Source organism: Lissotriton helveticus, chromosome 3_1, assembly GCF_964261635.1.
Source record: "Lissotriton helveticus chromosome 3_1, aLisHel1.1, whole genome shotgun sequence".
Taxonomy (NCBI): Eukaryota; Metazoa; Chordata; class Amphibia; order Caudata; family Salamandridae; genus Lissotriton; species Lissotriton helveticus.
Genome location: NC_136061.1, coordinates 1,955,410,936 through 1,955,425,299, shown reverse-complemented (window position 1 = coordinate 1,955,425,299; position 14,364 = coordinate 1,955,410,936). Strand labels below are relative to the sequence as shown.

General features: G+C 44.5%; 1 protein-coding gene across 2 annotated transcripts in view; it reads right to left on the bottom strand.

Moving 5' to 3' along the window:
* The window catches only part of MAP2K5 (mitogen-activated protein kinase kinase 5), a 1,262,070-nt gene that overhangs the window by 1,108,397 nt on the left and 139,309 nt on the right, over nucleotides 1-14,364 (bottom strand). Inside the window, exons 1-2 of one of the 2 annotated variants that reach the window (XM_078683056.1) lie at nucleotides 11,179-11,250; nucleotides 3,245-3,312 (exon numbers count right to left, since the gene is read on the bottom strand). In XM_078683056.1, coding sequence (XP_078539182.1) covers nucleotides 3,245-3,256 — 12 coding nt within the window. In that variant the 5' untranslated portion in view covers nucleotides 3,257-3,312; nucleotides 11,179-11,250. Of the gene's footprint in view, nucleotides 1-3,244; nucleotides 3,313-11,178; nucleotides 11,251-14,364 lie in introns of those variants that run through there. The other variant, XM_078683055.1, reaches the window with a different exon arrangement.

Sequence of the window (14,364 nt, the reverse complement as noted above, 5' to 3'; positions counted from 1 at the left end):
TGCTTGTCTTGTCTGTATGAGTGTATGAGTGAAAGTGAGTACGTGAGATGCAATGAGTGACAATAAAGTGAGATTGCGTCTGTGTGAATTTGAGTGAGCCAGAATGAGTGAGAGTAGGAGTGTCTGCAAGTGAATGAGTGGGTGAATGAATAAGAATGAGTGTGAGGGTGTGTTACAGTAAGCAATGAGAGAATGTAATTGTGAGTGATAATGATTGAGAGAAACTGAGTGCACGTGATTGTGAGTAAGTGTAAAAGTATGAGTGAGGGAGACTGAGTGGAAATGAGTGAATCTGAATGAATGAGTGAATCAAAGTGCAAATACATGCGAGTGAGTGAGTGAAGGATAGAGAGTATGAGTAAGAGATAAGGGTCACACATGGCATACAGATTGTCTTAGTGGTAAAATTCTGGCACAAGCATACTGCATGTAAGTTTTGACATACGGTCATACGTGTCATATTAGGGGCACCCATGGCAAAATGCTGCCCTCTCACTAATGAGGTAATTTGTGACATATGGTGCTACCAAGAGCACATTTCGAAAATATGGGGCCAACTCCTGAGGAGCGTCAGGTTTTATTTACTCTGCACACCATGAAAGGGCTTGAATATTAAATGAGAGCTCTTCTGCTCCCTCCCGCTCATGCAACAAAGTGCAGCAAATTCACTTTCTGCATTGCGTTGCATTATTTATCTGTAGAAATGGGACTTGGTATCTAAAACAGACATTAGTCATTGTTGTGTTGTTATATTAATCACTAGCAGCCCGTCCCGACGTTGTCCGGGTATGAAACAGAATGTGTGCAATGTGTGTAATAGGCAAGGGAAATTTATTTTAAAATCTCACGGTAGAGAACATTTTTAGCATGAAGTGTCACAATAGTTAGGCATGTGTGTGCAGATACTGTGTGTACCTCGGAGTAAGAAGTATTCGCAGATGTCTCTAGTGTGTATGTACTCCACTTCCGTAGGTAAGCGTGTGTGAAAGTGCATTCAGTTGTAAATTTCGTGTCCCCGCAGGCACGCTGAATCGAGTCATCCCCCGCTTGAGGCCCGGCTCCAGTTTTGTTTCATGTTGTGCTTGTGGTGTAAAGTCGTTGATGCAGAGAGTTGAGTGGGTGACAGTGCGCGCTGGAGACGCTGCGCGTGTGGGAAAGTGCAGTCAGTTCAAAGGTTGGTGTCCCAGCAGGCGCGCTTAGTCGCGTCATCCGCCGCCTGAGCCCGGCTCCAGCCCTGGTTGATGTTGTGCGCCTGGTGTCAATTCGTTTATGCAGAGAGTGGAGTGTGTGACAGCGCACAGGAGACGCTGCAGTAAGTGTGCGCGCAGGCACGTTCCTTTATGCAGAGAGTTGACTGGCTGACAGCGCGCAGGATACTGTGCAGTTATTGTCCCCGCAGGCACGATCAGTCGCGTCTGCCCCGCCTAAGCCCCGGCAATTGCCGCACCCATAGGCACGCTTTTTTTTGGGGGGATGTGCCGCGTGATTGTTGCCGGTTGTCGCGCCCATTGGCCACACCACTTGCTGCCACGCAATTGCAATTGCCACGCCCATTGGCCTTGTTCACGCCCCCCAGCACACGCCCCCAGCACAACGCACACGTTTAAGGAACGCTTTTTTTTTACGTCATGCCGTGCCCTGCCCACGCCCACAAGGGACTACTTTGCTGGTAAGGTTCTTTTACCTTTCAAATGTATATGGTGGGCATCTGTATAGCCTATGTCCTTCTGCTGCAACTGCCCTTTCCAATGCTGTATTGTAAATGTAGTATACTTGTAAAGCGCACAGCTGCCCCAGCAACGGGGCGTCCCGGCGCTGTATAACTCTGGGGGACCCGTCCTGGCTTTCCCTGTGGGATGGTCCCTTGCTGGGAGTCCCCAAGGTGGAGCCAGGCATCCCCGGAATTGGTGGGGCCGTTGTGGAGATTAGGCAAGCTAATGCCCAGAGTTGCCGAGTGGAACCCCTGATTAGAGTAAGCACCGAAGCGAGAATTATCGAGTCCGCTGACCAAGGTCCACGACCCTGCCGCGTCGGGAATTGAACCCTGGTCCCAGGCTGACTTATGCTCTCAGGCCTGCCGCCTCTAACCAGTGAGCCACACTACTCCAAGGCTGTGCACTGCTGGGTGTTGTGATTCGTGCTGTGGTTCCTGAGATTACCCGCCTCAAAGGTTTGGGCTCTCTCTTTATAATATTAGTATAGATATAGATGAAGTTCCTTTTGGAACTTCATCAATGTCAGTTATCGTGATGTAATCAGGAATATTATCATGTGACATTACGTTCTGCGAAGAGGCAGGGTGATAGGTCATATAATGTCATTTCCTGTGATGTTATTAAGGTCAAAAGGTGTGTGATGTCACTTCTGCTACCCCTGGAATTTGGTGAATCGACGTCCATGTCTACACTAGCATAGTACTAACAAATTTAAAGTGTGATCCACCCGGTTATGAGATATATTGGCCGCAAACATTCCTGCTTGCCCGGGGCACCTGAAAACTGCCCCAGAAGGAGGCAGTTTCAACTGATTTGCTCCTCAAGGCCATCAGACAACTCCTTTAAGTATTATTCACAGGAGAATCCAGAAGACAAGTAGTACTCTTGAATGTAATTGACTGAAGCCTCTTTGCTCCAAAATCCCCCAACCCTCCACATCTGACATTTACAGAACGGGACTTAAAGGAGCTGTTTGCCACGCTCAGTGGTAAGAAACAAACCTGGTGACTATCCTTAACGCTGAGTTAAGTGAGACTGTTGCGCTAGAAAGGGCGAGCGCATTACCTACTGGGTGCTGCCCACATTCTTAGTGCTACAATGTGAACACAGTAGTAAGCCCATGGCCTAAACTCTATATATTGTACTGCCCCTACTGTATTGATTTAAAAAAAAAAATCTAAATGTGCCTTAAGAACATATTCTAAAATAAATACATAATCTTGTTTAGCCATGAATCTTATTTGGCATGATAACGTTTGTGTTACCTGAGTCCAAGCCCTAACAACTTCTCAAATAACCCCTAGCTGCCCGACCAGCGCTACCACTCTAGACTGAAACAACTAACGATGGTTTAGGTAACTTTTCCAAAGAAGAGTATTCATGGCGCTGGGAGAACAGGACAAACACCAGCACCAAACACAGACTGCTGCCCGGTACTATCCTCTTCCTCTGGAGGTAGCATCAAAGCCTGGCAGACGCATGTTCATTTACATGTTAATATACGAGAATCGGGTCATTTACATACGTACATATGACAGCATGGCCTTCAGCTCGTCATCGCTCCGGACAGTAATTCGGTCTCCATCCTCATCCTCATCTGGAAAAAGAAGTTGTTTTTGTCAACATCGTGTCATCTTTCCATGCACCTCATCCCTTTCCCTCAACCCTCCATCTCCCAGAGGCACGAGACTCTGAAGGGAACTTGGACCATGGACACCATGCATCTAGAAGTGTGCCATGGCCTGAGCTCGGGAAGTGATGCAAAGCAAATGGAAAACACAATCGCATGACTGGGTAAATACTCCATTGATCCGCTTTTGAGCACAAGGAACATGGACTAGGCTGGCCGCTCAGTCATAAGGCTGTGCACTGCTGAGCCAGGAGCTCTTCAGAAGAGCTGTGAGTGGCAGCCTTATGGAACTAATAGAGAGAGACGATGCTGAATCAAGGCCTGTTCTCTAGAGCTGTGAGGTGCTTACGCAGATGTTCAGAAGACCTGTGAGTTACCGTCCTGGGGTTAGGGAGGGGGGTAAAGAAGATAGAGGCTGCTGAACCCAGGACTCCGGTACAGCCCCGCTTTTGGCCAAGGAGCTCTTCAGCAGAGCTCTGACCAGCGGATTACGAAGCCTAAGTCCCTGAACCAAGGACTTCTCTCTAGAGCTACAAGATGCTGACCACAGGACTCATCAGCAGGGTGAGATGCATGCTGCTGACCCAGACACTAAGGAGTAGAACCAGGTCCTTCTGACTAAGAGGCTAATCAGCAAAGCTTTAAACCTCTGATCTTAGGGATTCAGAATCTGAGCTGAAGATCTCGGTTAAACCTGTGTGGTGCTGACTCAGGGCTCATCAGTGGAGCTTTGTGGAGCTGTCATAAGAGATCATCAGTAGACCGATATGATTATGACTGAAGCGCTGCAAGTTCATTGTGGACCTCAGTAGAGGTGAGAGCTGCTCATGTTCAACAGAGCTGTGTTCTGCTGGCCTAGGGCCCTTCAAAAGCACTCATCAGTGGCTGAGACAGGACCTCGGAGCCAAGGAGTCCGAATTAGTATTGCAAGTTGTCGATTCATGAACTTTTCAGTAGCGCTGCGAGGTGCTGACTCAATAGAAAAATTAGTGCTGACTCAGCCAGGGCTGTTTCATGCCCTTATTTTCATTATATTCATTGCACTTGAGTGTCCAAAGCGCTCTACATATGTTACAATAATGGTACAGAAGGATAATGGAATGCATCATAAAAAGCCAGTTCAGTCAGAGGGAAGAACTTGAGCATGCTGCATTGTTTAAGACACTTTTCATACTGTAAGGGTAGTGGGTGAGGGCTGTAGGGAGAACAGAAAGGTGTTTCAGAGTTTAGATGTCAACAGAAAAATTGAACAGCATCTCAAAGAAGCACATGTAAAAAATAGAAAGATACAGGAGGTGGGCCATAGCCTGGGTGATGGTTGGCAGTGAGATATTTATTAGTAACACAAGCTATTGAGCAAAAGTTGTATTACAATTATTAAACACATGGATGAAAAGGGAGATTGATTGATTTGCACTTAATCACACGATTGGTGTTCTAGCCCTGGAGCCAGGATTAATCCCAGTCTCTAGGTTGCAATGTCATTGGCTCAGATACTAGCCCAGATTTCTTACCTAATAAACACATATAAACGCGAGTACCAACAGTTGTTGAGAGGTGAAAATTAAAAATGTTAAAACAGAGAAAGGGAGTAGTGAATTCTCTTGATGATATAAAGTTGAAACAGCACGAGCCAACAATTGCAGTGAAGCGCTATTAAAACCCCAGACTTTGCGCACAAGCAACAAGACAAATAAAACTTGAGGAGTGGGCATGTGGAAAATAGAGGTGGGAGCAGAGGGCACACATGAGACATTCTCTGTTCTGGAGGGATTGAGGTAGAAATAGCGAAACTCTAAAACTTAAGAGCGTACACTTGCCACCGAGATCCACGTCATCAGGATACCCAGTTACCAGTCACTGGATTTTACATGAAATCTCCTGGATTCTGGGAGTTGTAGTCATTGGTTTTCTCGAGTAAACCAACTGGAGTGACACGCCTGATACCAGTGAATGGTAACAGAAACCAGGATAATAAAACTAGTGCCTGGTGACATGGAGAGCGATGGCAACTCTGCAGCAACGAGGCTAACACACAAATGACACACTGTACCAGTAAAAAAGAGAAAACAATTGTTTCTGTGACATTCCACAATAATGTTATGTTTGGTAAGCTGCTTGCTAATGCTTCATATCAGTTGTTTGCATAGCGAATATGCCGGATAGAAAGCTCTGAGAAGGCATCACATTTGCCCTACATTTCTCATGAGCGAGGCCCATGCCAGACTAAAAAATCTCTTGACATCTAAATAACAGGTATAATTATGTCCTGGCTCAACTGGTTACCATATAATGTGGAGGCAAGGAAAACCAGAGATTCTTTTCAGTGTGCTAGAAATATGGTGGACTGAAATACATACTTTATTTTGGAACTTGATTTACAGTTGATGGTTGTGCCAAGACAAAAGAAAATCACACCTACCACTGTACCCTACAGAAGAGAAAACATTAACAAGTGAAACCGGTGAACAAGTATGAAGGTTCAGCCATCATAAACCCTCGGTCAGGGAAAAAGCCCTGACCATAAACAATATAAAACATTACTTGATAAATGGAGGTATTCACCATGCGTTTAAGATCACTTTGTATGGGTCAATGTCCAACCTTCAATGCCATTAGAAGAAAACGAGAGATGGTCCTGGATGTAGTTTAATCATTTTTTTATTGTTTCATTCTTTTAATACAAAATCCATTTAATTGTAGCTACAGAGCATACCCAAAACGAAAAGACAACCCTGTTACAACAATATTCAATTCATAATCCATCAACATTCTGGAGAATAAATTATTACCACTTTTTCTAGTGTCAGTGTTCATTTTACCTTGATAAGTTGTAAAATGTACGCTAATGCATTCCACATGCATGTAAGAGCAATGTAAAAATACACAAGACTAAAGTAATTATCAGCACACTATTCATAGTAAGACAAGTGTAAAAGAAGCATACCTAATATCCCGCCGAGAACAGAGTTGATTAGTGTCGTGGTCATGTAGTAGCTGCAAAGGGAGGGCCTGGACAATGGTGGTCATGTAGTAGCTGCAAAGGGAGGGCCTGGACAATGGGATTCAAGACGGAAACAGAAGTGTAAAACATAAAAAAGGTATGTTTCTACCTCATTTCCTTCGATTTCACCAACTCAAAGTAGGAGGCATCCCTGTCGCAGTTTCCTCAACAGAAAGGCACATCCTGATTAGCCTGTCAGTAATTATGGCTGGACACCCGCCGACAGCCACTTCTGCCTATGAAGCCATGGACGAAGGTGAAAATTCCTGGAGGAGTCGGCGGCACTCAGGAGGTCTTTTGTCCATGGACCCGCTAACATCTAAATAGAGTGGGCAGACTGCCAAGTAGGCAGGCAGTGAAATCATCGAAAAAGTGATGGTAGGCCAGATCTGCCAAGATCTAAATTAGACCCTCAGTCTTTTGGCACCATTATCATTTGTTATGTCAATTGTAACGTGAGACACTGCTGCTGCATCCCTTTGTAAATGTACTGTTTGGACTGGCCCTTCTTTGTCTGCTGTCTTGTTTGGACATCTTGCTCTGTGTTTTTGCCCTCTTCTGGTGCTCCTTTTCTGTTGGTTTCTTTAGGTTTCGCCTGGAGTCCGCTGCGCAGCAGTGTTCGCGCAGGCGAAATCTTTTGAGAAGTAGTATGGCGCTTTGTCCCGCCTCTCTCTTCCATTGGCTAGCTCCATAAATGGAGGCTAGCCATTGGAAGAGATGGTTGTCAATCACTCTTTCCCCCGTCACGACGCGATTCGGGGGCGTTTCTGTGTCTTTTTTTAAGTCCCGCCCTCTCCTCTTCCCATTGGCTGGAATTTTACCTTCCAGCCAATGGGATGGGGAGAGCACGAAAAACACGCCCGCCGAATCCCAAAATGACCTTGCGTTTGTATTCCTTTCCATGCACTTCGTTGCTTGGGTTTAGTTGTTAGAAAGTGTCACTATATTAGTGTAACACTTTTGGCAGTTGAATGTCACTTATCAGTACAATTAAACTGCGTAAATGTCACACCTAAGAACTCTGAAAACTACGAAACGATAATGTTTTAAGCATATTGTAGTTCTGACTTAATTTTACTAAACAGATGCGCTTTAAAAAAGTAAATTTCACCTCAAAAACTAATCTAAAATACAATCACACTCATTTCTTTCGTTTTTAAGAATTCACAGGTAAATTGCGAAGGACTGCGTCGCACACGTGAGCCTTGTTTTATTTGAGCTAAAAAGTTATCCTTCTGCAGGAGTCGTCTTTCCATTGCCAAATGCACAATTCGAAGTGCGGCATTAGTAGTTCTCTGGTTTTAGCGGCTGCTATGTCCGCTTTCTATGCCTACTGTAAACATCCCTCGATTGCGCGTCTCTTTTCTTCCTTTTCTCGCGAGAGGTCCTCAGAGCTATGTGAATTCTCTGGGCGGAAGTTCTTTCTCTTTCCGGCGGCGGATCTCAGGCGAGCTGCGAGATGAAGGTGAGCAGCCGGCCCTGGCAGCCAAGACTCTTACGGAATCGGGAAATGTGGTGGTCAGCGGGTTGAGTTGGTCTTGGGGGTGATAACCGAGAGCCTTCGGGGACCTAAAGCGCTACGCTGAGTAGGATGGAGGCGGATGGCGTGAGGGAGCAAGAAATGCCGGGCTCCCTCTCCAAGATGGAGGCCTCCTTCAGTCCGAGGCACGGGCTACAGACATCCCTTGGCAGGAGCAGACGGTTCAACAGGAGGCCTCAGTATGGGACAGTAGAGTTAGGGGAACTACAGATCGTGCGCTTAATGCAGCAAGGTGCTTTGGTATCCTGTACTGTACACATTTACCTGTAGGCAACGCTTGTCGTAGACCCAATCTGCCACCGAGGTAACGGTGTGTAATCCTGCTTTTTAAGCAGACGTTCTGCTCTTAGAACAAGTACTTGTCTAGGTTATAATCTCTGCTTGTGACTTGACACTGTAGTTTTTTCAGAACTGCTTTGTTGTATTGGTGAAGAATAGTAACGTTAGGGCGAGTGCCAAATTATAGTGTAGATACCGCTTCGTTTTCCCTGGAGCTGTCAAGTCCACGTTTTCTTTTTTTGGTGTTCCGCCAAAGTATTGCTCTTTTTAACACCCAAAGGCAAGCGATTCTCTCGTCTACAAAAGCAATTGGGCGTGTTATATACGCACGCTGTTGGTCTCGGCTGGACATGTGGACATCTGTCAGAAGTACACACCAGGGCGCGTTTGTTTGTCACAGCTTGATTATTGTAAGCAGTAGACGAGGAGGGCCCGTCATCTTAGCTGCCATGCTATTTAAGCACGTGGCAGTTGAATGACACGTGTTTTTAAGTTTCGGAATCGAATGCATTCTCCATCTGGTTTTCTGTGACAGTTGTGAGGCCAAGGCTCCTCGTACGATTGTGGTGAAACTGCATGGAATTGGGGTTGGCGTGAACTACGAGTAAGTGAGTACACTCGGTGAGTCTTTATTAATGATGTGTCTTTTGTGTGCATTAGCTCAATATCTCCCTTCCGGCCACTGGCTGCCAGAAGCTCATCGAAGTTGACGATGAGCGCAAACTCCGAACTTTCTATGAGAAGCGCATTGCCACCGAAGTTCCTGCTGATCCCTTGTTTTGTGAGGTGTGGAGGGCGGGGTTCCAGTGCCTCCAACAAAGAGGCAGGAGGCGCACAAAGGGGGTGTTGCAAACTCCAGCATCTGTTCCTAGGCCTGGCAGCCCCAAGCCGGGAGAAGGTGGCAGTGACGTTAGCGTACTTCTTATGTTTGCTTTATTTCCGTGGAATTTTTTTCAAGTACCTATATTTTTGCAAAGAAATGAAGCAAAGGGAAACTTTTCACTCCCATCTCTTTTGTACATGGTAATTTATCCCTTTAAAAAAAAAAAATGTTTAAACCCTTAGTTTAACAGTCACCTTTTTATCGAATTGTCTAAAACTATTTAAATATTCATTAAGCATTGTAGATCGTAACATTGGGATTCATGTTTAAATCTTCTCTTCTTTGGAATACTGAACATGGTGGGGTAACAGTTCAATGTTTCTGAAGAAGTCAACAATGATGTCATGTGGCAACCCAATGACCCAGCTCTGATGTAGAATAATGTATGACGTTGATGGTGGCTAGGGAGTGAAAGGCCAATCCTAATACAAATCGCGGCGCCAGCACCTCACCCTGGAAGCCACATCTCCAAAGGTTTAGGGTACATTGGTGCTAGGAAGATGCGTGGGCACAGAGTTTGAACAAGTCTTAAGATGAAAAACGCAAAGTGAAGCTCTGTATATTACATATATTAATGCTTTATAAGGGCAAAGTGTAGTTTTAGTGTAAAATTGGCGTTTTCTGTTTGGAAGAGGTAATTGAAGTAAATCATATGTTTATTTAGATTGATGTCCTCTTTGAAGGAATGGTAGAAGCCATTTTATTTGCCATATAATTCCTTGGGTCTATTTTAATTTCTTTACAGGATGTAGTGGGCGAATTGTTGAGTAGGTGCCACCTGGTGGAAGCTGCACTTTCCAAAACTCCAGGAGCATGCGCAATGTCACTATAAATAAGCTAATGGCACTGGCCATCACATGTTGCACCACTTTTAACATTTTTTTTTGTGTGAATTCGGCCTAATTTATATTTTTACATATGTTGAGTTGTGGTGGTTTTGAGAGTGGGTGTGTGTGTGTGTGTGGCTCTGGGTGTGGGTGTGTGTGTGTGTGGCTCTGGGTGTGGGTGTGTGTGTGGCTCTGGGTGCGGGGGGGGGTGTGGCTCTGGGTGTGTGTGTGTGTGTGGCTCTGGGTGTGTGTGTGTGGCTCTGGGTGTGTGTGTGGCTCTCTGTGTGTGTGTGTGTGGCTCTGGGTGTGTGTGTGTGTGGCTCTGGGTGTGTGTGTGTGTGTGGCTCTGGGTGTGTGTGTGTGTGTGTGTGTGGCTCTGGGTGTGTGTGTGGCTCTGGGTGTGTGTGTGTGGCTCTGGGTGTGTGTGTGTGTGCCTCTGGGTGTGTGTGTGTGTGGCTCTGGGGGTGTGTGTGTGTGGCACTGGGTGTGTGTGTGTGGCTCTGGGTGTGTGTGTGAGGCTCTGGGTGTGTGTGGCTGGCTCTGGGTGTGTGTGGCTGGCTCTGGGTGTGTGTGTGTGGTAGTAATTGCGGTCTGCTGAGCTCGTCTGTAGGGTACAATAGGTCTCACATTTGCGAGAGAACAAGCTATTGTCAATGTAAATGACAATGCCATTTATTTATCTCTTTTCAAAACCAACACATAAATACAAATTTTGTCATTTACAATGCCAATAGCTCTAACTTTTCCAAAGGCGAAACCGTTGCATTGTAAATACTTGTTTTTTTTCTGTTCCCCATGCTGGGCCGGTGTACTTCTTGGAAAAAAAAAGTCCAGGGGTTCTTATTAGAAGGCCACCCGTACTGGTGGCTTTCCTAGATCACTCTCAGGAGACAATAAAGAGATACACCTAGAAGACACACTAATATCCCTAGTGTTCTCCGTCCCGGTTGTCCTTTTTTTTTTTTTAACAGTGATGTTGTTCTGCTTGCCGGCTCGGCGAAGCATAGTCTTTGCATTCAAAGCCAAAGTCTTGCCTGGTATCGCGAGACTGCAGCCATCTTGTTTAGGCATCCTATTTTAGACGTGGAGGAAGCCAAAAATGATGATTGTCTTCCAGTCTTCCACTGCCTTACGTCCAGATTGCTTCTCCTGACCTCCTGTTGCCTCGATGTTCCTAGCTACGGTTCTTCTGCGGCTTCACCTGCATTCTTGCCTGCATTAGTTTCCTGCAGTATTCTTGAGACCTGAAAGGAAACGAGACTTTAATGATTTAGAGTGGTGCACACTTAGTGTGACATACCTGTGTTTTGGAGCTTTTTCCTTCACCTCAAGCTCCGACAAGCTTTGTTTATTCCTTTCTGGCACCATTACTATATGATCTGCAAACAAATGGATACATGGAAAAGAGACAATTGCTTTCTTATCATAAAACAAAGCTATTCTGACATTGTATATGTTATATACGTGTGTATTTACTGCCTGCAAGAAGTTCAAATACAATGTTGGCAAGACTGTCATTGCCATAAAAAGAATGACTACATGTTTGTTGTTAATGTGGCATATTATACGTGACTGGTGAGTGATGTTAACTTACTGAGTCTCTGGTAATCTGAGTCCCATATCTTCTAAGGTGTTCAACATGAATGTACTTCATAGAACATAAGAGCTTATGTTTAAGATGTATTCCTGTTTGTTGTGATCTACTTTTACTTTCCACAAGAGACAGGTATCTAGGTACAAGGAGCCTTCTAGAATACCTTGAGGTATGTACATGGTTTCATGTAATCTTAGTACTTATATATAATATTATATCAGTAATGGAGAGGCTAAACATATGCTACTCGTACATATACCTGCATGCTTTCCAGCTCTGAGTTTCCTGTTTCTTCCTGCCTTTGCCATTTGACATCTCTTGAGAAATCTTCAGATAGGCAGGGAAAGTGGACCAACTAGGTATAGCCTTTACACACAGGGTGAGAATCGGACATTAGTGTGTTCGCATCACTAATCTTAAACTCTTGTCTTCTAGGGAGTGACACCCAGCGTATTCCAGGCCGAAATCGTCCAGGAAGGTCCAGGATCCGGAGACATGTTTTGTCTCTCCTACCACCCTTTCCCCCACTGGGCTCCAGTTGCCTTTTTATCTGTAACACTGTTAGGAGACTTTAGCCTGGTGGGGGAGTTGGGACTCAGCAACACGCGTCCAGCTCACTCCTGTGGAAACATTCAGTGAGTGCATGCTAGATGTTGTCATATTTGAAGGTGAAGGTGAACATTCTACCTTATTCGTAGGCACCATCATCCCTCCTGATTTTCTTTAGTTTCTTGTCCTTAAGGAATAACTGATAACTAATAATTTTTTTCTTCAAAATTTTATAATTCTTGTTGGTGGCATCAGGTAAGTTCATTTTATAAGGGATTGGTGTCCAGACTGAGTCCAGACAGCCCCAAAGGATGTGTTAGACTGTAGACCAGCTAACTCGCAGTGCCACTCTAAGCCCCATAACCTTACCAAGGAGTGAATAATTTCTGGCAGCTATTCAATTCATTTTCTTAATCTCCTTCTGCAATTGTACTATTTCATCCTTAATTTGTTTTCCAATTTCCTTTCTGAATTTTCTAGAAAGATTCTCATAAATTTGCAGGATGTCTCATACAATCCTTCCTCCCATTCCTCCAAAAGATCAATGTCTAAATCCTCAAAGGAAAAATAAGGAACCATAGACCCCTTGGAATCTTCTTGATTGCAATATGTTTTTTGAGGGTTGACCCATCCTACCATATGGTGAATCCTTGCTTTTTTTAGTCTCTGCAATCTAATGAACATGTCTGTTAGTCCTTCGGTTCTTATAGGGTTGGAATGTTTGGTAATAGTGTTGCTTGTTTTTCAGTAAATACATTTCCTTGTGGAAAGTAAAAGTAGATAGAAACAGATATACACGATTATAAGCACAGAGTAAATAAAAGGTAGAATTCTACTATGGTGCTAAAACAGTGAACATATGCAGGCAAATAGATACATGGCAGTAATCATGAGTACTTTTAAGATGTAAACCCTAACTAAATCTACCTAAGTGTACCTAGCATGTATGTAGGTATATAGCCAAGAATCCCCCTAGGAAAGAGCCAACCCTATTACCTGATGTGAGAGAATGAAGGAGCCCGTCTAGGTCTCGAGTTGGACACCCCGTGAGGGATGTCAGACCACTGTGTGCAGGATTGTCTGCCTGTAGGGACTTCAGCGTTTTTTGTGTCAGCATGGAAGCTTCTACTTTGGTTTGACCAGTAAAGATGTGGCGCTTATATACCCAAAAGGTGCCCTCGGTAGGTAGACCTAGAATGGTACTGTGGGCCTGTCGTTCAAGAATGATGATAGCAGTGACTCTTGTACAGAGTTATTTTACAGAAGATGGTAATCCTGCTGTGATACTAAGAATCCTCAAGCATAATAAATGAGGCTAGTTTTAGAAGAAAAACACACAACATTTATTCGGCACATAACTAGGTAAAAGGTCAGAGCCAGAACCGTTATGTAAAGCACGGTAGGACAAATGTAGGTAAAAGGTTGTGTATCTACCTAGGCCTATATTGGGGTACATTGGGGCTCATAACAAGGGCATTATGTTTGAGGGCAAGAACAGGGTATCTAACAATGGGAGGGGAAAGAGATTAAAGGGAGGGCCAGCGTGTGACTTCAGAAATATTTGCAATCATTTATCTTTAGACCTATAGCAACTTGGTGGTGATGTCAGTGGTTTTAATATGGAAAGGGACTACAGAGACTAGTCTTGATCCCTCTGCATTCCCTGTCGAACAGTTGCTTAATCTGTTTATCATAGCCGCGGACAATGTCAATTTGTTTCTAGAGTGATATCAAAATGGTTGAAAAAGGCTTCTTTTGCGCTTATTGGTCACAGTATGGCTTGAGATCAAGGAGGTTAACCAGTGGTATAGTTCGAACTGTACTTGGTAGCTTTCATTATTCTCTCTAGATGCGCACGGCAGCGAGTCGTTAGGGATGGATTTGGCCTTGTGTTATTCCACTTCTAACAGGTCTCCAGACATATTCTGTTTGAATTTTTGTTGTAGTTTCTTTGAAATGCAACGTCTCCGACTTGATCATTGAGTCTGTCCATCTTGACAGCCATCCAAGTGAGATTCCTGTTAGTCCTTTCACCCTGATAGGTCTTTTAGTATCAAGATATTTCGTGCTTCCTGCATAGTCAACACGGTTTGCTGAGTTTTAGGTTGATTATAAAAAACAGCTTGAATGAAAATCCCCACTTCTAAGGGATCTCCTCAAAACGTAGCTGGAGCATGGCTTCTCATACTTCACGTCTTCTATCCAAAGTCATTGCAACCACATCTTGAAAGGAAGAATTATATTTTGGCCCCATTGAATTCAACAGAGTCTTGCTTGCTTGCTGCATTGAGTACATCTTCCTTCATCTGGCAATAGTGAATGCGTGTGAATAAATCATGAGGA